We start from the raw sequence: 26,351 nt of genomic DNA, 5'->3' as shown, positions 1-26,351 counted from the left end.
CTCAGTTGAGAAGTATCTTTTATGGCACAGTAGCCTATAGCAGCACCTCTGGCAGCACCACCAGGTGCAGGCAGCTGGACCTACATGGCACAGCTAAGGCACTCTCTGAGAAGCACCTTTGTGAACCATCAGATTTCTCTTCATTGATGCCCACCATGGCAAGAGGATGGAGGATACCTTATATCACTGAGTCACCACAAGCTCTTTTGAAATGAGAATAGGCAGTGAATTAGAGCTCAACTTTACAAGTTTGGTTAATGAAGAAATAGACTTGCCTTCAGAACTGTTGCTCACTAATGCAGTGTGCAAAAGTTTTTGTCAATAAAATCGTTTGAGGTTTCTCTCACCGAATTCAAATAGTAAAACCAGAAACAGGTGCAGGACTGTTTTGAATACATTTATGAAGAAAACACCAGAATGGGTATCAGGTTGTCATCTACCAATAACATGCATTTGTTACTGAGGCAACATAACTCAAAATGCTTTGTGCAGAATAACAGCAGTATCTCATGAGTGCTGCAACAAACAGGACACAGTGCAATGCCCATAGAAGACTTGTGCTAGAAGAGGTAAGGCTCTTTATTAATTAGAGATTGAGCTTGGCATTAGATGTGAACAAATTTTCCATAAAGCCATTAGAGCGAGTGAGAAATACTGTTCAATTTTATGGCACATACACATCTAGCAGCCCACACAACTAATCGTGCAGCTGCCCCCCACCTGCACCTCACCCAGATTAGCATTTCTTCAGAGAAACAGCATAGAACAAGGAGGTAGCAAAGGAGGTCTGATTAAGAACCAAGATTCCACAGAAGCCTGTAATCTAGAACTGCAGGTTAGTTTTCTACCAAATCTCCTTTCATGTTTAAAGAGATGAACACAACACTGGAGAGCTTTGGCCTTCCTTGGAAAATAACAGACTAAGGTGATCATCCTAACATTGTTAATACCTTCACAATCTCCTCTTGCCAATGGAGTTGGCAGCTGTAGGACATGGCTCTGAAATGGATCCTTTTGTTAATGTTTTAAATACAGATATGAGTTACTGCAGTAAATATTGCTATGCATTTTTGAGGATTGCATATGTCTACATTCTTGAAACAAATGTATTACTGTCTGAAGTTATGAATGTTTTAAGAACAGGACTGTTTCTTCATAACCCTAGTTATTCATGGAAAAAAGGGGGGTTTTTTTTTGACACAGCTGGTGAAAATACAACTACTTCTTGTAAAATGAAACTTTATTCTAAAATGTATCCAAAATTGCAAGACACAAGCACCATTAAACAGATAAATAGACATATATTTATGTACAGAGAGCATCAAAACACAAAACAATTGTTAATATAATTCTTATACCATTTTAATGAGTATCCATCAATAGAACTTTACAATTTAAAGAAGACTTTTCAGTTGCAAAACAGTTGTAAAATCATATGTATAAATTATGTTTACTACAATTCCAATAACAGAGGCAAAGTAAAATTAAAAAAAAATCAATACTGCAAATTCAAATACAAAACTCAAAGTAATGCTGCATAGGTACATACGTACGCTGGATGAAGTCATGCAGCTAGGCAGTGCAACAAATTAACTGCTGAGTTTAACTGATCACAAATGGAACAACCATGTCGGCAAAGAAGAAGAAGATACATTTTTGTCATAAATCATAGTGCATTTTGAAGTTTATAAAATGATTGTTGAGTGATATACTTCTAAAATTCCCCATGTGATCTGAGATTCACCAACTCTTCTCCCACAAAATCAAGTGACAAAAACCCCTCCATAGTACAGAGTCTGAGGTACCGGTACCATCTTGGGTTGGTTTGTTCTCTTTTTATTATTGGTATCAGACTTGTTTGCAAGTGTCACACGCATTACTCCTTGTGACCAGAAGTAAATGTTTCATGCTTCAACGCTATCTATCTAAGCTGACCCTCATACGATGCTTAGACTGCACTGGTTTAAAGAGACACAGCTGAGCCTCGGAAAAAAGAATTCTTAAATCCCTATGAAGTGCAGAGAGAGAGCAAATGGAGGATGGAGAGACTTCATTATTCCTGAAGCTCCTATCCCTAATTGCTTTAGTTACATAAACACAGAAGAACATAAGAGGCTTTTTATGGCTTGGATGAAATTTCTGCTGATGTGCTGGGCAAGTGCAAAGCCCACATTTCTCTACAGGGCTTTACCTTTCACAGTGCAGAAGGCTACAGACTATTTTGGTTGGTGAAAGGAAGCCTCAGGTAACTATATAGAAAAATACTTCTGTGGTGAAAATGTCAAAAAGAGAGAAAATCAAAACAGAACCTCTTGAAAACTGTGATTTCTTGTCTAGCTGCAATACTAAAACACGGCTGTTTCTGTGTTGGTCAGTGTATCGTGAACATGTAGATAAAACTGAGGCTCACACCTCACGAGTATTACTGGCTAAGTATCAAAATTAAATGAGATACATTTACACAGTCTGACACTTTTTTTCTTTAAAATCTAAAGCACACTCAGTGTTTTCACTGGGAAGTTACTGCTAAAATGCTACATTTCTTTGCTGAGAAGACATTAATTTACAGCAGCCTATCAACTACTGAAGAAATGCTCCCTGAATCCTTTGTGCTTCCAAAACTCCCTTTCCAGCCACTGCTAACTTTAAAGTTCAGGGGAGTTCTGAGCAAAAAAGAAATGCAGAAAATCACTGGTATTGGGTAAACAATGTAGCAATTTATACAGCAACATTTCCACATTTCAAGCATGCAAGCACACACAGAGAGAAACTAAGAGACAGCGTGCACTGCCGTGATACGTCATTGTGCTCGTGTCTGGTGAGAATACTCCAGCATTTTCACCCAAGAAAACAGAAATGTTAGCCCCAGAAGACTGAAATTGCCAGTGTTAACGATGCCATCAGCTGGTATTTAGTAAAGCACACTCCAATAGAAGGAGGAAGTTTGCTCATAGCTCACAGATACTGAAGCTGAAGAGAATCACAAAGGCATGATGCAAGTCCGTATTTCTTGTAAATGATATATATTCATATATTTTTCTCACATCATCTCAAGATACTGAATGATAAAATAGTAACTGAAGACAGCAATGTTAACTGAAAGTCAAGCACTAAACCAAAATGATTGCTGTAGAAGATAGTGCATTACTTGCCACATTTCTGCCCTTCCTGGGTTGAGAGCTCTCCTCCATTGGCTGACAATAACCCATCAAGGTATGCAAGAACATGGTGATCCACCCAGAAAACTGGAAGGGTGTCAGACAACAGAAAATGGCTTTATATATCTTAAAAACTGTCAGAAGAGGCTGCCACAGGCATCTTTCCCACTGTAACCATTCTACTTTCAGCCTGGAATACACTGAGAACTCAGAAACAGTAACTGGAAATTATCCCCATTTTCATGCAGAGCTAAAAAAGATAAGATATAGGTAATAGATTATCTTATGAAATAAGATAATCCACACAGACGACGTTTGGTTAAGCTTGGCACTCAAAGTACTGAACAGCAGAGCAGGGATTGTACTAGCATATCATAACAAACAATTATCAATTTTTCTATTCCTAGCTACACAAGATGCATATCACTTTCAACACAGAATGACTCACAACTTGGGAAATAAAGCAAAAGCATCAATAATGCTCCTGTTAAACTCACAAGAAAATGACACCCACTTTTATGTGATGATGTGATATGGCCACTTTGGAGCCAGCTGCTGCGTCAGGTGCAGCTGTGAGGACGTGGGACATTTCAAGAAGGTGAAAAGATGCAAGTTATGACATTTGAGCTTTTGAACTTCACCTGTTCCTCAGCTCACAAGAAGAATTGGTACAACTGCTGCTATAGTTTCATACCAGCAGTTAATGGAGAAAAAGATCAAGTTGAACTAGAATAATGTAGGTGTATAGTATAAGCCTGAAGTGGATCCTGCTATAAATTGCCTTTGTTAATCCACAGCAATGCTGTCTGCAAAGATCTGGTCTATCTGAAACTGGGTATCAGCTTGAACTCAGCATGTGAAATCATATACATTTACTGCAAGTTTACTTAAAATTGCCATCTCTACCTGTACTCTCACAATATTTGTTCCTTAAAGTTCTCAGGAATCCTTATCCATCCCTAGAAGCTATGAACATTAGTATCTCTATTACAACCTCACAGCTGGATTTAAAAGCAGCCTGTGCTATTGCTGGTGTCAATTCATCTATGCAATGGTTACATTTCATGTGTTGCGCTCAAAGAAAGAATCAGTGCAGGCAATGAGGGAGCCCACTTAATAAATAAAAGTGAGGATTTCTAGGCAGAGATGTTTAAACACCTTAGTTCAACCTGTTTATAAAGAAGGAAGATGAATAGCAATTATAGGGCAGAAATCTTATGTTTGAGATTAAAGAATTCAGACACTCATCTGAACGCCACTCAAGATGCATATATCAGTGAGTCAGGTTCTTAGGAGCTGCATTATTCTGGCAGATACCAGGCTCAAATACATTTTTGTGTACAAAGATGTGAAGCTAAATATGAATCCCAGGGCTCATTCCACCTAATTGTTGGCCTTTAAGAGCATGCAGGATACATCAGTGGAGAGGGCAACAGATGACAATACAAGCCTCTAGAGGCATCTGCTCTTCTGTCCCTCCCCTGACTTACAGAAGAGACCTAGGCTAGTAATATTCAGGCAGCTAAAATCAGGGCACAGCGTGGAGCAGAAACAAGTCTGATGTGATGGTACAGTACTGCCATTACAAAACATTGCAATAGCCACATCCGAGGCTCCAACCCAGATACCCTTTGTGGTTAGTGCCCCACACAATCCGTGTCTTTGCTGCTCCCCAGTCTTGCAAGGAGCTTTTTAAAGAGAAAACAGTGAGGCTTAATTTTTAAGACCTTTTTTCCCCAGTTTGTTCCTCAGACAAGGTGGCTTCACCAAACAGTGCATTCCTGGAGCTGTGCTATGCTGGCTGTCAGAAAAACTCTCCGAGGAAAGGCTCTCTCAATAGATAAATGCACACAGGGTTGCACTGTGGTATAACAGAACTCACATCCCAAACCTCTCAGCACTTCAACGGCTGTGCAAAACAGTTGTGTGTTTCAAAAAGGATTTTGAAATAAGTGAAGCCTTCAGGGGCAGGTCTGTTTTCTGATGTAGTCCAAGCACTTCAAATAAAGAGGTATCCATGGTACAACTCCTCCCAAGGGCTGCAGCTGGGATAGTTGCAATGCCCTAAAGCAAAATCTTAAGCCATTTGGAAAGGGATCAGTGTCAGGCAGTGTATTGGACCTCTCATCATTATGGACTCCTGCCCTTCTGAAACCATCCCAGAGCCTGCTTTTAAAAGTTAACACACAGGGGTGGGAGAATTTTTCAGTTGGTTACTCAACACAACATGCACACACATTCACATATTTACGATGCTGTGGGAATTTTGCATTTCAACCCTTTTAGCACGGCATGGATTGTCTTTTTGCGGTAGCTCGCGACAATGAAGATAAAGCACACACTGAGGAGAAATACAGCTGTTCTGAAATACACAGACTCTGTGATATCCCCATTATGAATATTAATACTTAAGGTCAGAGGCAGTATCAAGTTTTGCATGTATTTTCTACATTAATATTTATATTGACAAATGTAATTCTTGCTGGTTTGGAAAATTACTGAGGTTTTCTTTACCACCAAAGAGTGAAGTTTGAGCATTAGGTTCATTTATGATGTTCAAAATAATTCTTTGTCTAAAATACATCTGCCTGATTGTTTAAATGTGACCTGCAAATGCTTAAGATCATGGGATTGGGATTGCCCTGCTGTCCTCTGTAAAGGGCTGAAGTAATCTGTAAAAACACTTTTTTTTTTTTTTTTAACTTTAGGAATATAGGGAATTTATCTACAGAGTGGCTTGAAGTGTGAGAAACATTTATTGCGAGTATTCAAAGTCTTAGGTGAAAGGGTGAAGGTGCGAAGTCATTAACAAAGACTGCCTTTATTCAAAAGATTAACTTAGTCATTTAAACTATCAATAAAAACAAATAAAACACAGAACTTAAAATAATACAAGTAAGAATCCCCTTCAACTTTCCCAGCTTTTTCACAATCCCCATCATTGTCTCAGTCTAGACAGGATTTGAATTTATGATGTCAGAAACCAGTAAAGAACACATACACATTTTCATGTCTTTGTTGTATCTCATAAAACACTAATTAAAAAAGAATCCAGATTTCAAGAATTCAGATTATTTTTCTATCTCCATAATCAGACAAAGAATTAAATTCTTAAAACATTGCCTCACGTAAAGCCTGTGGCAGCTGGGATGAGGACACAGTACGGAGGCAGTGCTTTACCCACTGCATACCCTTAGAGATGGGTTTCTGTACTGGCACTAATGCCATTTTTAGAAAAAAAACCCCAAAAATCCAAACTCAAACAAAACAGAGAGACACCAGGGAAAAAGCTAGTATGTCTTTGCTCACTTAGTGCAAGGAAGCCTGTAGGCTGGTGGCTCTCTGTGACAGCCTGCTGAGGTCCCAAAGGTACCTTGGCTGGGGGGACAGCAAGAGGAGAGACTTGTCCTCCTGTGCAGTTCCCTGCACAGGGTGTGATCTCAGGCTCGCAGGCAGCCGCAGTTGGAAGGCATATGCTGCACCCCCAGCATGCAGCCACCTGGTGTGCTAGCCTGCAGCTGCCTGCCGACTGCTCAAATCCAGCCCCAATCTCTCAGGAACGGTATGAACGGGGTGGAATTGTCTTGCGTAACATTTAATATTCCTGTAAATGGCTTATATATCTGCTGTTTGAAATAAATTCTGAAACCACTAAGCGTGCTTAACAAATCTTTAACTATATGTGAACAGCAAGTTTTGAGGACAGAACAAGTACTGTTGTAGTATATAATACACAAGGCTGTACAATCAAAAGCCACCTCTTGCTTCAAAACAAGGATTTACAGTAGTAAGCAACGGTGACAAGGTTTCTTACACAAAACCTACAGGAATTTACAGAATATGCATGGATCACGGAGGTTATAATGCCAGCAGTACACAGAGTATCTTGTGCAATGTGAACAAAGTTGACAATAGTTTACCAATGCTTTAAGTAATTCACATAAAAATGCAAACCCACCAGCTTATCAAATCTTCCTCTTCCCACCAGAAACAAGTGTTTGCCAGATGCATGTACAGCAATCCATAAAAAAGTTGATTCGTTTTTGTGGTTTTAGGCAAACATGCACAAAATAGACACACTGCAACATTTTTGCAAGGGGATACTTGCCACAAAAAAAGCCCTCAAAATTGGTCTCTAAGCATATACAGCATTTTGATTCACACTTCTCAAATAGCCACTACGAGGCTAAAAAAGGATATTATATGGATGATTTTTGTCCTGGAAAAAAAAAATTGAAAATGTACTTGAGAAACTATCAGAAAACTCCAGCTTCCACTACTCATGCCATTCTTTCATGTCTGTATTTCAGCCCTAGTTTGGGAAGTTGTATTCTCTTCCTTAACTGCTAATGTAAATGAAATAAAAACTAGGAGTTAATCAGAAAAATGAAAATAGGCCAGGGAACAGCTTATAGCTGCTTTTGAACATCATGTTTATAGACAACAATTTAGCAAACACTGCTTTTCCTTTCCACTAAACTGTTGGATGTGCTCTGTGCTCCCATTAGAGACAGATTTTGACATGCACTGGAAGCACTTTGCTCACCTGTAACAAGAGGTGTGGCTCGAGGATGTGGCAGTCCCTTGTCCATTGGGACAGTCCTAGTCCCTTGCCTAGATCAAGCAGCACAATCTCTCTGCTGGGGATTAGACTCTGCAGGATGCACTTCTGCATTAAAAGAGAGTTTTGCTGCTAACAAGCTTGCTATCAGTAACATACTTTTTAAGCTCTTCTAGAAAATTATAGCTTCAGTAAACTTCTACTTCAATGAAAGATGTTTCCCTCCAATCTGCATGAAAGATGCTGGGCTTTTGTTTCAAGCTATTTTATGTCATTGTTAGAAATCATCTCATCTATTATATGAGTTTGCGAGATGTTAAATTTCCTAACATCAAAGAGTAAGTGCTCTCAGGATATTGCACTGTCACCCCTTATTTCTTGTTCCACCCAGTGTCTCTAATGAAACAAACTCTCTCTAGTAGGGCTCTAGTTACATATGTGAGCGACTTTCAGTAAGTTTATTGGGCAAATTGTTCAGATTTTTGTGCAAAGGTCTGGCATGATGCATTTAATGGGAAAATCCAAATGAAAGAGAAGAAAACACGAAGATTAAACAACGGAATACAAAGGTCCAGTTCATCCAGTTGATAATTTGGCTCCTCAAGGATTGGAGCTGTTGTTCCACAGCAATAATTCTTCACATCAAAAACGATTACTGATGATTTCACTCTATAGGGACAAATGTAGGTTTGGTCATGGTTGCAATTCCCTTCTAATCTGAGGAACTGTATATATCTCCACAACAGACCAAACTTCTAAATAGTATGGTCTATTTCCTAGTACACCCAGGGTATTGAGAAAATAAAAATCCCCATGTTTTGTGCCGATTCCCTATGAAAACTGGTGCTGAACTGCCAGAATTTTCTCTTGGCAAAATTAGGCTTCTTGTCTCAGCATTGTGAAACATCAAGAGAGCCTCAGAACTGACAGCAAGAGCTGCACCAGTTCTCAAGGGAACAGCGAGGTAGTGTACCAATACCTTGTTTCTGAGCGCACACCTGGGGATATATTACCCAGTCCTTAGTTACCAGACCTTGTGAACAAGCCTGCTTGACCACTTGGTTCCTCTGAGAGCCACAACCACAAAACCCTGCACAGCTAAGGGGCACTCTGAATCATCCATGAGATACAGTGAAAACACGGAACAGACAAATGAAATGACTATTTGTGAATTAGGCTTTTACAAAGTCACAGATATCAGATGTCAGGCAATCCACTTTTGGGGATGTGGAAGGAGTTTTCAACATACAGTCCAGCTGTATTATTCATAGCGAGTAGGTAGTAAATCTTGGTTTGATCTGATTTCCCCCAAACCATGTCCTTCAGCAGATATTTATGATGCTGAATTTTATTTTATTTTTTTAAAAAAAGCAATTTGTGTTCTCAATTTCTTGTGCACATTGAAATTAGTGGCTAGAAAGTGACCATTTCAAATTATAACTGAAAATTGCATTTTTATTAAATGTGAAAACATGTACTCAAGAAAACCTTTATACATTTTTATGGCAAGTTTTCCCATTACATGAGAGGCTTTCTTACATATTTTAAGCTTGAATGAAGAACAGTGACCAAACAGAAGTTTGGACTAAAATTGCAAAGCTGTTAGCTATGTTGAGGGAACTATGGCTGCACAACTGGAAACAAGATGGAAGGACAAGTTCACAAAAACAGCTCATGTCGGAGTGAACAATGCTCTAATAAAATAAGAAACAGAAGAAAGCCAAATCTGTTCCACGTATCACTATTAGATACATAAACATGCTCCCGCATTGGTAAAATCTTTAAAATAATGTCCATTTAGGGAAGACTTAATTTGAACTTCTTAGACTGCCCACACTTGAGCATGGTTTTTAACATATTAGCAGTCCTGCTTTCATGAAGGATACTACTTTATTCTTAAATCTGTTTAAACCTGACTATGTACTTTAAACAAAAGTGAATGCATCTGCAGGATCAGAGTTTTAATGTGCTGAGTACACGATCCACTTGTTTTCTCTAAATTTTTTACTGTAATTTGTTTTCAAGATAATAGCACTGGCAGAAAATTTGCATGCATGTGCCCAAAGCAGTGTTTTAGATAGGGACTTTTTTCCTGTTTTTCAGGTTGAAACATAATTTTGATTAATTTCATCAGACCCTCTGTATTTTCCTCTATTTCCTCAGTTTATATATCTGCCAAAAAATGTCACACCTCAGATAAATTATGTTTTCCACCCAGATCAGAGTGAAATTCCACCAAAAAAAAATGACCTTATGTGGGTGGTTTTACCAGAGTTTGAGCAAGAAAACTGCCAGGCACAGAAGCTTATAGAACAGAGATAATCATGTATGGAAAGTAGAGGAAACTGCACGTGCTGAAGTTTAAATGTAACTAATTTATCCCCAAGTGTACTGAATTTTTATAGTTGTTTTGTATCATTAAATCTTGAATTAAATCCTTAATGTGATCAGTTTGAAGACAAATGAGTTGCCATTGCTGAAAGAGTTTTTGGGGTTGCAATTGAAAGATGTGCTTTGTCAGCTTTCCAATCATTAGGCCCCAACCAAACCCAAGTGTGTTTGGGACAGGTATCATGGCTAAATCATCACTTACAGCGAACATAAAACCCCCAAATTTACCAGTACGGCAACACATATCATCTGAAAAGTGATTTTGATTGGTAAAGGGAAAAAACTAATAAAGTGGTCAACAATGAATATTGTAACAGCTGCTCCCTCACCAAATTACCCATCTAATTCCAAATCATCTTTATGTGCAGTATTTCATTTGCCAGTCACAGAACAAGGGAAAATTCAAATGATTTTTAGCCAGTTCAAGAACCTGTCCTTCTGATATGTGAATTGCGAACCATAAAGAAGGAAGATTCTATTCACTTCTTCCTAATTTGAACTATTCAACATAAATAATTAGCCTATGTATTTCTCATTGTGTATTCCTGTTGCAAGGGACAGCAACAGCTGGATGTCTTGGGACACGGGGAATTTAATCTTCTGGTAAAGGGAGCAGGCTGCTAAGTTTGAAAGTTGTTACCACTTCTGACTATGTGACCTATTGGTGGTCTGGACTTTGCCACCAGTAGACTTCCAAATAAAAAATGGCAGATGCAGTTTTAGCCAAAGGGGTGATGGACAACTGTCTGAGCTGGGGACCGACAATTGGAGATGCCTCTTGAGTCAAGCCCAGGCACATTTATGTCACTAGGTAGCACATGCTACATCAAAGATGAGTCTCCAGATTATTGCCGCATTTTTTACATCCAGCAAACTCACTCTACAGTGGAGGGAGTGCACACGGAGTGCAGCCGCAGTTCTTCCTCTTGCTTGGGCAACTTAAAAAAATATGCAACCCATATATGCAAATACTCAGGTACTTTTTAAATGTATGTGTCAGGCCACATGTGATCCATACAGCTTCTTCCTTCTTGCCTTAAATCCTGCTCCTGCCTATTTAAGACATAGATATGGAAACAAAATCTGAGTATGAATACTCGTTTTCATAGGTTTATGCAGCAGTGGTTTCACTGTGATGTTCACATGTGAATCTCAGTTTCAGATGATTCTACAAGGCGGAGTTCTGTCCAAGTTCTTACAGTATGACAGACCCATTACTCCCTATTTCTGTTGCGTTAAGATTTCATCACTTCTGCTTTCAAAAAGCCTTACTTTAACCTTTCCTGAAAGATCCATTTACAGAATCATGATCTACTTGTTTCTGTATTAAAGAAAGAAATCTATCTTTTCCACACTAACAACCCAGTGTGGAAAAATTATCCTGCACTACTTACAGTAAAATTCCTCCCAGAGCTGGACAAGTTCTGACATTATCAATAACACTGTTGCCAACAGGCAGATGTAAACAGCAATTACGTTACACACTGGTATCTAGTGCATCAGAAACTTGAGGAGGAGCAAAAAGTCAGTGCTTGGAAATGGTCTTTCCTTCCACATTAATACTCTAGATATTATGAAAATCCTACAAGGCTTTATAAGCAATAGGAGGGAAACAAATAAACAAGCAAAAAGATTTAAGAAAATTTTAAAAATCCCAAAGGGATATTTATAATTTTGAAGTTGAGTTTTGAGCACATGATTGTTTTCTAATGGTTCAGCTATGTATGATTATTATCACCTAACGTCACCAATGTATGTGTAAGTTACTTTAATTGTGTAAGCATAGGGATCTAAGCATTCCCTTATAGAAAACAAGATGATTAGATTTCCTCATATCTGACAAAAATTGTAACAGGAAGATATACAAGTATTCAATCAAATATCCCAAATCTAAAATTTTGCAAGCTTGCACCTCTTTAATTCCACCAGCCTGTGGGGCTAGGTAGGTATGAGAAGTGCTGGACATACCTAGTAACTTGCAGCACTAGGGCACTGTATGATCAGCTTTGGGAAGCAGCGCCTGATTGTGTTCATTTTGACAGCCAGAGACCTATTTATGGAGACTAATGCTGCAGGATCAATGCAACAATGCTTAATGACATAAATGTTTTGGAAAAGAAAGGGAAAGGGGAAACAAAGATATACCGGCAGTAACAAAAACTGTACAGAGGGAGTTCGAAAGAACTATAGAAGGAAAATTATGTGCCTGAAAGGATGCTATGCTCTTGAATATAAACTAGGATAATGTATTTTGATAATGATATTCAATATGAGTTAGCAGTTCCAATGAAGTGGTTTCTTTGCAGAGGTTTAATTTAATTGGTCAGACTTTCATCCCTAACAGGTGCCTATAAGCTAAAATATTGCAGATAATGCCAAATTTTCAAACAAAAAAGATTAATTCTCAGATTCATATTAAGTCCTGACTCTGCTTAATTTTGCCACAGCAGTGTCACTTACTCTGTCTCATTAAGAGAGCTCTTACTGATGCCACCATGAGATGTCGTCACTGCTCCTTGCCTGCAGGAGCCCCAGCTTGGCATGGGACAGCACAGGGGTACCCAATGGTGTAGGAGCTCCCACTTAACCTGGTGTGTGAACGAGCTTTGGTACAAGCATATCCATCTATCATAGCAGGGATATCACCTGACTAAAACTGGGCAGAGAGGAATCCTAAAGTCCTTACAAGAAGGCTATCAAGGATAATATAGATACCAAATGCAGGCTGCAAGGACACCTGGCCTGTGCAGCGCTTATGTGAGAAGCTAGGGTACACTGGGAATACCACCACTGAAACCAATGGTGTTAGGACAACAGCAAAGGGTCTGAGGAAATTAGGTCTGATTTTGAGGTTTGGTAGCTCAAATCAATAGCAGGGGCTTCTAGCATCTTTTGAGACATCAATAAAGTGTTTTCTAAAGATAAGCAAATGAATATAACCTTCATAATCACTGGGAGTAAAGTCCACAAAACCATGTGATGACTGTCTAGATTTGTTTGCAACTAATCAAAGTGGTTATTACTACTAAAAAATGGTGCTACTAAAATCTTTGATATTTTAACATAATTTTAAGCCTCCAAGAGCTTAATCTTTGAGTTGCACTAATAAGAGAGTAAAAAGTGTTACTTTTCAATTTTCATATATTATATTTATATAATATATGCAAAGAAAAAGGACTTAGAAGATTGTAGTACTCCTTACACATCCCGTTATGTGCGGCTACCATCATAGTGAGCCCATTCCATATGCTTCTTTATCACAAGTTCATGGCGAAAAAGTCTCCCTATAAGACTTCATGGACATATCCCACTTCTTGGAATTGCTCCACTAATGCTAAGTGGGTCTTCTACATGCAAAGTCCAAGGAGGAGACTATGCTTTTTGCCTATGTCATGAATTTTTATTTAGCCACTTTATGCCCACACCGCTAATCATCCACAACTGATAATTTTTGTTTTCTAGGGGGTGGATGGAAATAAGTAGGAACTAAATGTACTATAATCTTGATTTTAGAGCTTTGCCTGAAGAGACACGGGATTTCTTCTGTAAGCACTTAAGACCATACACCTATTCTCCATTATGGCCCCAGCTTCTAAGCCTAATAGGCTGACCTTATAAAGTGGCCCAGACCTGTGTCCTCTTCTGTTCATGGAAAAAGCAAGATCCCCGTGAGCCTAGTAGCCATCAAAAGCTTACTTACTCCCTCATTTTGGCTCAAAAGAAAAAAGACTGCTTACAGGCAAGTTTTGGGGGAATTCATTCTGGTAGATGTGGTGAAAAATGCAGACCCAAGAAGTAGGGTGATCTGATTTTCTGAATAGGCTTGGACACGCTGTCTATAATTAGGGCCATGGATTGCTACAGTTTGGTTGAGAATCACTGGAAATGGGAAATGTAATAGTCAATTGTTAGAAAAAGTTTTGGTGATAAGGACTCTATTGTATTTTCACTAACTACCACCCCTACAGAAGATCATGCTAAATAGAAAACTCATTTCCAAGGGCAGAAGCAGCCCTGACACTTTATTGCTAGATTCTATAGCAATTGGAGCTCACTTACAGTAACCTTATAGTACTCTATATAAACTGAGAAGCTTGTATCAAATTCAGGCTTCCATTTAAAATAGATATTGCAGATATTAGGCTTCAATTAAAGAAGAAAAATAACTTTCAGTGCTTCTTTTTTTAAAGGCAAAGTATATTAAAAAAAATCACCCAACTACGTGAAAGTTATTAAATTTCTCCAAAAAATTAAGATGAGCTTTCTTCTATTTCTTGAGACAGTACAGTTTGTGATTCACAGGGTAACTGGTATCAAACACAAGTTAATGAAAGCTCTTATAAGCAAGTTTATTCCTATCCATAATGGCTGACATTTACAAAATCAGAAGAATTTATCATTTGAGTTCACCTTAAAAAATAACTTATAAAGCAGTGATATATGCAACATAAAACAGTTCAGAAGGGGGGAGGGAAAGCAAATTTTAATAATTAAAATGTAAACGTGAAAAAAAAGGATGGAATAGAGTCCCTACTTCTGATTTCTACTTAAGATGTCATGTGATAATATTTTACAATGTCCTGCAGGTCTATATATGTATGTGTGCATTTCTACGTCACACACACATACACATACGTTAACCCACATGTGTACATACACAGATAATGGTTTGCAGTTCCATCTTGGGCAGTTCTATTACGCCACTCTTTACAGTTGTCTCAATCATGTTTGGGACCCACGTTCTTGACAAAACAGGGATCATGGTAGAAAAAAAAATAGTGGGTCTAATTGTGTCTGAGATCCTTTTGTTAAACTGTACACTGGGATGAATAATTTTCTTCTGCAGTAGCTCTCTGAAGAGGGCCAACTCACTGTGGTCTTCACGGCGAGACTTGTTAATGGATCACACACTCATTGTCATGCTAGGGGAGTACTGAAAAAAGAGGAATCCACATTTTAACAACCATTTTTTCCCCCCCAGGTAACTAAAGTCATTCTGGACCACAGCAATGAGTTCAAATGTCAGCATGCTCCTTGAATGTCCTCCTAAATTTGGACTATAGTCTGTGTTAAGGCTGTAATTCAATTTGTGGTATTGTAACTTCTGTTATGCTTTTCTCATTATGCAAAAGTACCAATATTGCTGATAAAGCTGCTCCCCTTGAAGAGGGGAGTTGGTAGTAACTCCACTTTGGTGTTACCTGGGTGGTGTGATGAAGCAATACTTACGGTTTCCATACCTTTTCCTGGCCAGTGCTGTCTACTAGGGGGACTAAGCTAGGCACATGGCTTAGTCTCAAGTATACTGGCTGCAGTCATGGTTAGCTGAACCACATAAATATGTTGATGAGCTTTTTATTACTTTATGGGAAGAAAGGAGTAAAGATATGTATGGCTGGAATTAAACAAGGCTTCTGGTCTGTATTTTAGGAGACAGGACGAATGGACCATCAGGGGTCATCTGCCTTTATGTGATTAAAAAATTTGGTCACCACATGACATTACTGTAACACAAATTGAACTACAGCCTTTATACAAGCTATACTTGCCCTTGAATTAGCAGTACTTCATTACAATAAGCAATGGGGCACCACAATGCCTGGAAGAAGGGCATATCTATATGCTAATTGGTTTTAAATTGAAAATTTTAGACTGCAGAAACAATTTAGCCTAAAATCTTCTAAGTTGAGGAAAATGTTCAAATACAAGAAGTATTACCATTATCAAAACTGATACATGAAAGACAAATTTGCCTTTGCAAAACCAGATATGCAATAAAAATCCTGCCAAACCTAGAGTTTCAAGAGCTGGGCATTTTCAAGGGTCCAAGAATATCAGAAGTATTTTGGATGGGTCTTCCCTGTCATGTAAATAACACAGACTGCACTACTTGGCTAAAGTCTTTTTTGTCCCTTGTCATGTTTCTGATGGTTTGTCTGCTTTAGGGCTTACTCCTATCAAATCCTGCTGTGCAGTGCCACATTGGGCCAGCAAACCTTGTAAGAACCTGCTTATCCTTAACCAAAGTCAGGGACCAGCTCGAATGCCTAAAGCAAAGCACCTGTTAAATCATTTCCTGTATCTGAGACAAAGTACCTGGGTAATCACTTTGGACAAGGAACTGAAAGATGATCTAAAGCTGTTTGTGATTTTTCACTTAATGTTAGCCAAGCACTGTTCTCCATACCAAATCAAAACTCTTAGTGAACTGATCAGCAAATTTGCCTGAGAAAGGACTTTATAATAATGCCTACTGTAAGCAGCCAGGTAACAGAACAGGAATCAGAAAGCAAGACAGTCCCCAAGGACCACAGTGCGACTAGTTGTGATAGAGCAGAATGATACCTAGAAGTAGACAAGAATGCATGTGGCATGGATAACGCACACATACATCTCACATAGAACTCTGACAAAACTGGCTTGCAGGTTCTTTCAGGCAGGGAAACAACATGCAGTTGCCCCTACAATCCAGTAACTGTCTGACAAAAGTGATCTTCCTTTGAGTATAACTGAAGCCCTTCTTCTCATCACCTTAGTTTGCTGAGCTGGCCTGCCTTCTCTCAGCAGTAGTAACACATGGCAAATTGAGAGTCAAGGATTGCCAAGAGAAAGGATCACCTTTCATGGAGGTTCTGCGGCTACTGTTTTTTTGGCAGATACTGAAACCTCACTGTTTTTTGATCGGACAAACCAATTTTCTCCAATATTCCACACAATCTGAACATGTGCCCTCTTTACTGAAGACACCATGGCTAACATGCAGAAACTCTTCCTTTTCACTAGCTAAAGCAAATCGCAAAACCCCCAAATCTGATTCCCCTGAAAATCATTATACAATTCGACTATTTTGTGATCTAACAGAAACTGTTTACTCATTGTAATTTCTGAGTTCACCACTGGCATAGTTAATGAAGTTGCACTCACTTCTGGCAGCAGTGATTTCCAGTAAGAAAAGAAGTGTTGAAGTCACTCAACACTTCCGAAAAATCAGGCCACTCCTACTTAGGAACCTAAATGTGGATTTAGAAACCTAGCTTCAATGCACATGAGTATGAAAATACTGTTGTCTTGCTTTGTAATGTATGCTACACGATGCTTTGCTGCCTCAAGCACTTTCCATTTTAACAAATCACCATTTGTCCCGAGATGAACGCTAGAGGGAACCTTTGCTTTTTCTGGCTCTAACTCTTCACAACATGAGATCTACTGGTGCTCTAATTATACTTCAGTGCAAATCCTGTTCTGGAAGACATTCCCTACAAAACACATTGTTTAGGAGTCAAAGGCTGGGCAATCACATGTCAAAACACTCAGAGGTAAGGATCCGTCAACTATGGGTATATAGGCTGCTCAGATATTGCCTGACAAATGCCCCTTGTGCATTACTAAGTATGTGCAGACTAATTATTACTGCTTGACAGATCTAACTTTCAGTGACAACTGACCTCTTAATCTACAAAAAGAGTTTCTGCAGTAAATCTATACCTCCCACATCTTTCAGTTGCAGCTTAACTTCTAACAGTTTTTCACACAATTTTTTGCAAATCAATAATATAATTTGAGGAGCTTGGCATATAAGGCACAGTACTGCATTACAAGTACACTACAAGGTGTTTGCTCTTGCTGTTATTTTTCCTTTTTCTAAAAGAGAAAAAAAAAAAAAAAGAGAAAGGTTCAGAAAGTAAACCCCCCCAAAAAAACTAGGTAAAAAAATACTTACGCTCTCACTCTGAAAAGGGTTTAGGAAGTTTCCACCCATCTCACCATCATCCCTGGGAGTGCCAGGTTGATTACTCATGCTCATATTACTGGGAGAATTCTGTTAAATAAGATTTTAAAATACAGATTAAGAGTGGAAGACTTCAGCTCATTTCCCAGCCTCACCAAGTGTGCCAAAGGCGTGTTTTACATAATAGTGTGGTGTACTAAGATGCACTGTGCAAAGCACTGGGATTTTCAAAGACAAAAAATAAGCCTCTGCAGAGTTCTGCATGATTCAGTCACTAATTTTAGCCTGTAAAGTAATGTTTTCTTCCCTGAAGCAAGAATTATTTAGCAGCAATTCTTGTTTTCTGGTTATAGCCAGCATCTTCTCCTACCGAAGTCAGGAAAAGCTACAAATGGCTGCAGCAGGTATATGAGAAAGCTCTGTCATTGCCTCAAATCACATGGTAAAATTCACTCAAGTCTATGATCCTGGGCCTTGACATATGTGACTTGTGAATATGTACTTAAAGACAGTCGTATGGAGGGATCTGGTCTACGCAGACCTTTGCAAAGGCCTGTGCCTGTGATCTTTGTTCACAGTGTTCAGTTTATTGAAATACAGTGACACAATTAGTTCACAAGTGTGGTTCAAGTGCTAAACCACTTAATTAAGCACAGCTAATACACAGTTTACAGGTGAATGAGCTAACGAGTTTTAGATAAAAGACTCCCGATTAACAGTTGTCCACTGGACTGAACTCACAAGCACTTTCAGGAGGACTGTACTTTTTCTGTTTGCTTGCACAGTGCATAACACAACCGTGTTTCAATCTACCTTTTCATTGTCTAGGCGTAAATGAAATGCTAATAAATAATAATATAAAAGCTTCCAAAGATATTTTTTTTACAGGAGGGGCACAACCACCTCCACAATGTTCACAAAATGCTTTAGAGATTCAGTTACTTGAAGAAAGGGTGAAATAAGGTAATTATTACAGAAATTTTTCTGAGTCAACAGCTAACACATGATTACTGCAGACACTACAATTAGTTAGGTGTTTTTACAAAGCTGATCTGCAGTACCCTACCATGCCTGGAGCATGGGAAATTCTCTTTCTATCACTATTAAGACTCCTGCTTACAGAGGATTTGCGATGGGAAAGGAGCAGTTGGGAAAAGGATTGAAGTCATGAACTTTATTATTAAATGTTTATATCTATCACAGTTCTTCCCTTGATCATTTTTTTTTTTTTAAATCCATAAAACCTGAATGCAATACTGCTGTTGAGATTTCACTTACACAAATGCAAATCTGGAATGTCACAATGTATATTATTCTGAATCATAATCCTGAAAAAGTGTGTCTGTTAGTATAGAGATTTATCTTTAAAAAAACTCAGTATTTTGCACTTTGGAAATACCTGTATGCAGTATTCAATTAGTATAACTAAATCTAAAATGCAGCTTACAGAGCTGTGTCAAAACCCCCACCTTAGCCCTTTTCCTTTCTGCAATCCAGCTCACTGCTTCTGAAACTGTGAGCCCCAGATCTCAAGGAATCACTGGACAAGTCCATCAAAGACAATTGAAAGCTCAACTAGTTGATTAACATCAGTTTGCTATTCAGTGAAGGTAATCTTAGGGACCAACAGCTTGAAAACAGTTGACAACTATTGCCTCAGTTCAACCACAGATACTGTACCTTAAGCAAGAATTAATTCAGGGAAGTCCTGCTGCCTGTATTACACAGGGGGTCATACTGCACAATGCTATCAGTCCCTTCTGGCCCTAAAATCTATGACTATAAAGCTTAAAACCCACTAAGGCCTTGTCACATTTATTTTATATGATACTCCTGAATTTTCCTTCACTCCTGGGGGATCTACCCCTATGTCATCTTGCTCTGTGTAGCACAAAGCTTTGAAATTCTGCAATTGCTACAGTACATCAGCCCCAAAGGTTCAAATTCCTGCCATAAACACTTTCATAGCAACTCCCCTGGGCTGCTTTTATGGCCAGTATGGGGTCTAGCATTGCAGCACTAGCTGAGTCTTTTCAAAGCAATTATGGCTTTGGTGCCTGCACACGTTTCATGGGCAGGGCAAGAACCATTGGTTATTAATGTTTATTTAATACGCATAATTTCAGTTCATTTACTTCTTCCATCTCAATCTGCTTTATAAAAACTTAATATTTTGCCATTCAGCCAGTTAAATGAAAATCTTCAGAATGGTTGGAGTTGGAAGAGAATACTAGAGATCAACCATTCCAACCTCCTACTAAAGCAGGTCCACCTCAATTAGGTTGCACAGGAATATGTCCAGATGGGTTTGGAAGCCTCCAGAGAATGAGACTTCACAACGTCTCTGGGAAGCTTGTGCCAGGGCTCCTTCATCCTCACAGGAAAGAAGTTTTTCCTCATGTTCAAGAGGAACTTGCTCTGCTTCAGCTTGTGCCTGCTACCCCTTGTCCTGTCACTGAAAAAAGACTCATCCCATCCTTGTGACACCCACTCTTTAAGTATTTGTAAGCACTGATAAGGTCCTTTCAGTCTTCTCAGCCCCACATCTCTGAGCCTTCTCTACAAAACGTAGCTTTGAATTCTGTGAGCTGTACCAATTCTATCCAGATTGGATTAATTTTCTGCATCTCCAGGGAATGGACAATCAGCTCCTTTAATATGGATTTTACTACACTGAGGTTCTGTACTTGGACCTGCACATAGCCTCAAAGAATGTTAACTTCAGTGAACAGCTCCTATCACTGGAGATGTACTTATGAGAAAGCCAACTGCAAGACTAGCTGGTGATATATGCAGGGAGACTGCTGCCTCAGCAAGAACAAGCCAGTTAACTGTGTACAAAATTGGAAAGCAGACACATAATAACTTTGCACACATCAGTCCCAGAAATATGCTATTCCTTGCACACAGAACTTTTCTATTCACGTTTCAAAAGCATTACATACCTGCCCAAAACCACCAATGCTACCCACACAGTTTTAGTGTTCTCAACAGAGGCTGCGTATTGGGCAGTGCTACTCAGAAAAAGATACAATACTGTGACAGGACAACTGTTACTTCCAGTCAGCAGCATCTTTCTTTTAGTTATTTGAAAGACACGCATCAAACGTGACCTTCATGAGTTCCTTATTAAGGATAACAAATTACAAGACTTCTAGGTAAATTTTTAGATCCAAGTTTTCAGAGCTACTGGTATTTGCACACATACTGATAGTTAACACCAGTAAGTTAAATTAGTCTTTTAAAAATAATCCCATGGCAAGCTAATGGAAATGTTTTGGGTTTTCTTCCTTTAAAAATGTTGCAGTTTGCAATAAGAATACTGTAGAAAAAATATGGACATTGATTTAAAAACTGCTGTACACTTATCTCTTTGGAGGCTTTTACTGAATCCATCATTGCACATCTAAGCACAGCACAACTCTGGCAACACGATCATTTCATCATCTTACTTCTTGCAGAGCTTGAAAATGTTACAAATCTTAAAAATGTACAAAAATATTGGACTGCTATAGATGCTGCCCTTACAGGAGCAGCAATGGCCTTGGACACATATTGCTGAAGTCCTTCTCTCCAGGAAAGATACACACTAAGCACACTTGCTACACCTCTCCCACGCCACACTGCCAGAAGACCACACAAACTGGGGAACTGTACAGGGTTCTCCTCCTCCTCTTTGGATATACAAATATGTATCACTAATGACAAATGACTCCTGCTTTTGAACACATGCAAGTATATTCTCAACAAATCCACATTACAAACTTCTGTGTTAACCTGTGGGAATTAGGGTAAGCATTCTGTTCACTATGTGTCAGCATCTCATCACAGCTCCTGAGAACAGGCAAGGCCCTTAGTGTGACCAAAGCCCCTGCAGACCAGTTTTAGACAGATTTGAAATGGAAAAGTCTGCACTGGGAGACAACTACCAATAGCACTGTGGTATTCAGTTCTGAGGCAACCAAAATACACAAGCAGCTATTAATGCTCCAAAAACACTCACGCTTCTTTCTTGGAAGACTATTAAGAATTTTGACACAAACAAATGAACTATAAAATTTTAACTGAAACAGTCCATTCATTTCTGTATTTATAGATCAAAAGTATGTAAGTGCAGGGAGACTGCAGTAGTGAAATACATTTATTAGTTTCAGCCAATTACATCTGAAGATACTCAGTACAAAACATAGTGTTTTGCAGACTTACGTCACTTTATCAATACCAGTAATAAGCTCATTGATACCTAAATTAATGTTGGTCACATATGTAATAGTTTTGCTTGTATGAAAGAAGTGACATAATATTATTTTTGTAGATGCAAAAACCCCACATGCTGAACTCACACATTTCCAACTATTTAATGGTTGTGGTATCCAAATGGTGCTGCTTCTAAAACTACTTCTTAAACTAGTTTTTAGAAACTTTTATTAATGATTAAGATATTATTGTCTTGCAGAAGTGACAAAAGCAATCATGTGGTCCATAAACATCACATCATAATGACATTTTCCCAAATTTACATTTAACTAAAACTGACTATTAGAACTATATTCATTTGTCTTACTAGTATGGGAGATTATAACATTATCAATCAGTTTATGAACAGTTGTGACTATATTCATTAATATATATTGTTATGCAGTAGGGAATAAGTCTACTTACACTCTCTATTGATGGTATTGTTTTAAAATTTTCAATTAATACTAATTCTGTCTGCATTGCATAGCCTCTGAAGAATTGACAACCAGAAAGTGTAGCTATGTAACTAAAAACTTCAGGAAAAATAAAATATGTTTAGAGTGAAACAAGCTAAAAATTCAAAGTATTTTATTAGATACTCACTTTGGAAATACTGTCCATGTCTCCTGAGCCTTAAATGAAAATAGACAATTATTCAGTTAGTTTTTAGCTGAACTTAATCTAAGAAATCTTTTTCACAGTAAGTACACAGTGCAACAGCAATATTTAAAAAACATAACCAACCACATATCATCTCACTTCTCAATGTCTCTCTCAGTAAAAGTTTACAGTCAGTATTGAATAACATTAGTCCTTTCACTGTGAATACACGCTGTGCAAAAAGTGAGAAAAGAATGAAGGACACGTTTCTGATCTGCATCAGTTATTTGGATTGCATCCTCTCAGGATGAGACAGCCCAGCACAACTCAAGAAACTTTATGTGCAGCCTCCCTGTCCTCTTATCCATGGCAAAGTACAGGCAATGCAACTAATTTGGGGTACATCCACCTATGGGAAATGTTGTTTCAGCTTGAGAAAATAGAAGTAGTAAACTAAATAGTAAAACTTTATATTCCTAGCACAAAAAAAAAAAAAAAGCAGAAGCCTACTACTGCAATTGGCTGAAAAGATGTCAACCTTTGATCCATTACAGATACTGATGATCACAGTATCTCTTGGAAGAAAGCAGATAATCCTAAGGACCAGAGTAATAGAAAACAAATAAAATTAAATATAATGACTGCAAGACTATTGAAAAGATTTTTTTTCACAAGTTTTAACTCTCAGGTAAAGACACGAACAATGGAAATTTAACTTCAGATGGAGGTATCAAGAAAACCATTTTTATCAGCAACAGACAGTATACAATTGTAGTCACCTATTTTCAGGAAAGACAAATTCTGTGTGAGTACTGAATATAAAACTAGAAGACTGTTGGAGAAAAATAATCAAGAAAATGGAGTTGTGGGAGGAGACTGAAATAGCTTACTATACTTAGCCAGGCGAGTTAAAGCTGAGAAGGAATATGATTTCTCTCTGTAAAAAACCTCAGATACATAAGAAGACTTATTTTGGAGAAGCATTACTTCTTCATGGCCCAAGAGACAAATTTTGGAGGAAATTTCTTTCTAATCATCACAGCTTTAAACAGATGCCCTTTGGTTGTGGTCAGTGAAGCTGCAGAAGTTCAAGATGGACCTTGACCAATTTATCCAGCTGATAATCCATCTGCTTACTGCAGCATAGAAATGCAGCAGATTTGTCCCTCTCCTTAAAGAGCCCAGGCTCCAGTTTAGATATGAAGTTACTCCTAGAAAGCAGTCATAATTAACCTGGCTAAGCAGTTCACCACTTTCACTAGAGAAAATAACTAATGAGATGCTAGATACACATAAAATCCTTCCACAACCACTTCAAATTCATTTTTTCTTTTATCTAATAAACAATTCCTAGGCAATAGAAAGTGACAGAAAAAGACATGATTACCTTTTACATAGTTTTTAATTTATTTGAATGCAATGTGCACCCCTATTGAAGCAACAATCCATTGCACGATTGCAATATGTAATGAAAGGCTGTAAAATCACAAGGTGTCTTTATGCAAAGTGCTCTAGGAATTTCAGAGACATCCTTTCATAGAAAAATACATAATTCTATTAGGAGATAGATGCCTACTGCAGAATACGATTGCTAAATGAGGTTTGATGGCTTATGTTTTTTGTCACCTTGCCAAGGTCTCTTCAAATTTCTCCTTTCATCCTGGCTTACCTGTTTAAACTTCCTGTCTCATAGCCTCCAACTTTTGGGCTACCAGCGCTCTCCATCCATCATGGCAGAATGGATGTAAATGGTATGGAGTTCAGGTTGGTCTGCACCTGTGCTAGGAAGGTGACAAAGCTTTGCTCTGGGAAAACAAGCAAGGCTTTTGCCAGCCTGATGTGTATCTAGGTTGCTTGCATTTCTCCCCGTAAAGGAAAATACTTCTCAGCAGAGTGTTTGCTGGTGCTCTGTGCAAGCATTGGGCCAGCTCCCAGATGTAAAAGAGAATGTTGGTGGTGGATCAGAGGGATAGAAGAAGAAAACAGATCTCAAGACTTTGCAGCCCAAGGTTCTCCCACATTGTTGCCTGCATAGTAACACCCCTTGGTGCAGACAGACGTGAAATACAACACACAAGAGATGTACTCAGAGATGCTTCTGTTCATACTTAGAGTATGAACAGAAACAAACCCCAGGTATTTATTTACATTTTGAGTACAGAAGAGGAAGGCATAAATGCACTTTACTTATCTGTGGCTTGTTTTTTAAATCCCTTTCAAGAATCCATCATGCTTTCAGCAAAGAGTAAGAGCAGAGTCCGCTAGGATGATAGGTCAGGAGATAAAGCAGTGTATGTGTTTTGCAGAGTTGTGCAGGGCTTCTCCCCCAGGTACGAGTCCTTCAGAAATTACCAAAAGTCGAGCAGTACAGTGTTGCACATGTCTCTGCATGTCCTGACAAGAATTCATGTTCTTCTGTGTGCATTAAAATTGACACCTGCCTGAAGCTGCCAAAGGAGATGGAGTAACAGTATCCACACACAACAGACATATGGATCAGTATAGAAAAAATGAGGACATCAAAATGTTGGGATAAAAACAGCTTAACACATACACCAAAATATCTAACAACTTACTTCCAGGTAATTGACAATAATGTGAACCACAATGTCACAATAACACCCTTCAAAGATTTTCAGAGACAAAGAGAGGCAAATGAAAATGGTTCTTAAGTCTTTGCCTCTACATTAGTATGATGTAATACTTCAGAGTGGCTTTCATCAACTGGATTAAAACTGTACTCCCTTATATAAATAAAACACAATATTTTTCTTCTAGAGGAGTATGATGCATGCCAACTCATATGGTTAAAAATGATCTTAATGCTTCTTATTGACGTACAGACAGCCTTTTCACTTTAAAATACATTTTTATATACATTCTCCCACATAACTGAGAGAACCAGTCATAGAAAATGGCTCTAGTCATTGAAAATTCACAACACTCATGATATTTACTATCATTACCTAATGATCCATTCATATGATGTGAATCCATTCCACCCAGTCCACTCATAGGTCCATCTGACCCTGGCCCCATTGGAAACTACAAAAGGATCAGATATTAAAAACTGATATTACTGTACAAGTCTTTGTAGATAATCTAATAAAAGGAAAAAAATCCTCAGGGGGAAAAAACAAAACCACAAAGGGAAAATGTACAGTTCCAGCTCTGAAGGTGACAAGTTTAGTGAAAGTCCTTCATGTGAAGAATGCAAAAACAGTTCACCCTTTTTTCCCCCACTTTTTCCAATGACACATTCATAATTTCTGGAGACTTTCAATGTTGTAGGCTGGAATACAAGTTAGGAATAATTTATGATTTGCTTCAACACTTCATGTATGACTGTGAAATCTACTACTGCTGACCTAGATCTACTCCTGTTGAAGTTACAGGAAACTGTTGTGATTCTCTTCAATGAGCAAGCAATCAATTAACATATTTCCAACCCCACCTTATCCATCCTGACAGTCAGACTACTTTGCAACATGAGCAGTTTTTGTCCGATTTCAGATATTGAATTTAGTTCTTAAAAACTTAAAGACATTAATATTCTAGATTTTTTTTGAAATTCACTGCAAAATGATTTAGCAATATCTGTGGTTTTTTATGTTCTACTGGTCTTTTTTTAAGAGGCCATAACATAGATTGTGATTAAATATGCCTATAATCA

At 38.3% G+C, this 26,351-nt stretch overlaps 1 protein-coding gene across 5 annotated transcripts in view; it reads right to left on the bottom strand.

Annotated features, from left to right (window-relative positions):
• Positions 1-5,963: 5,963 nt before the first annotated feature.
• The window catches only part of SSBP2 (single stranded DNA binding protein 2), a 189,325-nt gene continuing 168,937 nt past the window's right edge, over positions 5,964-26,351 (bottom strand). For all 5 annotated transcript variants that reach the window (XM_062018381.1, XM_062018382.1, XM_062018383.1 and 2 more), the window contains 4 exons: positions 25,645-25,723; positions 22,682-22,710; positions 17,831-17,929; positions 5,964-15,043 (listed from right to left, as the gene is read on the bottom strand). In XM_062018381.1, the coding sequence (XP_061874365.1) occupies positions 15,014-15,043; positions 17,831-17,929; positions 22,682-22,710; positions 25,645-25,723 (237 nt within the window). In that variant the 3' untranslated portion in view covers positions 5,964-15,013. The remainder of the gene's footprint in view (positions 15,044-17,830; positions 17,930-22,681; positions 22,711-25,644; positions 25,724-26,351) is intronic.

Source organism: Colius striatus, chromosome Z (genome assembly GCF_028858725.1).
Source record: "Colius striatus isolate bColStr4 chromosome Z, bColStr4.1.hap1, whole genome shotgun sequence".
Lineage (NCBI taxonomy): Eukaryota > Metazoa > Chordata > Aves > Coliiformes > Coliidae > Colius > Colius striatus.
The sequence above is the reverse complement of the archived record's forward strand: the minus strand, read 5'-3'. Positions and strand labels throughout refer to the sequence as shown.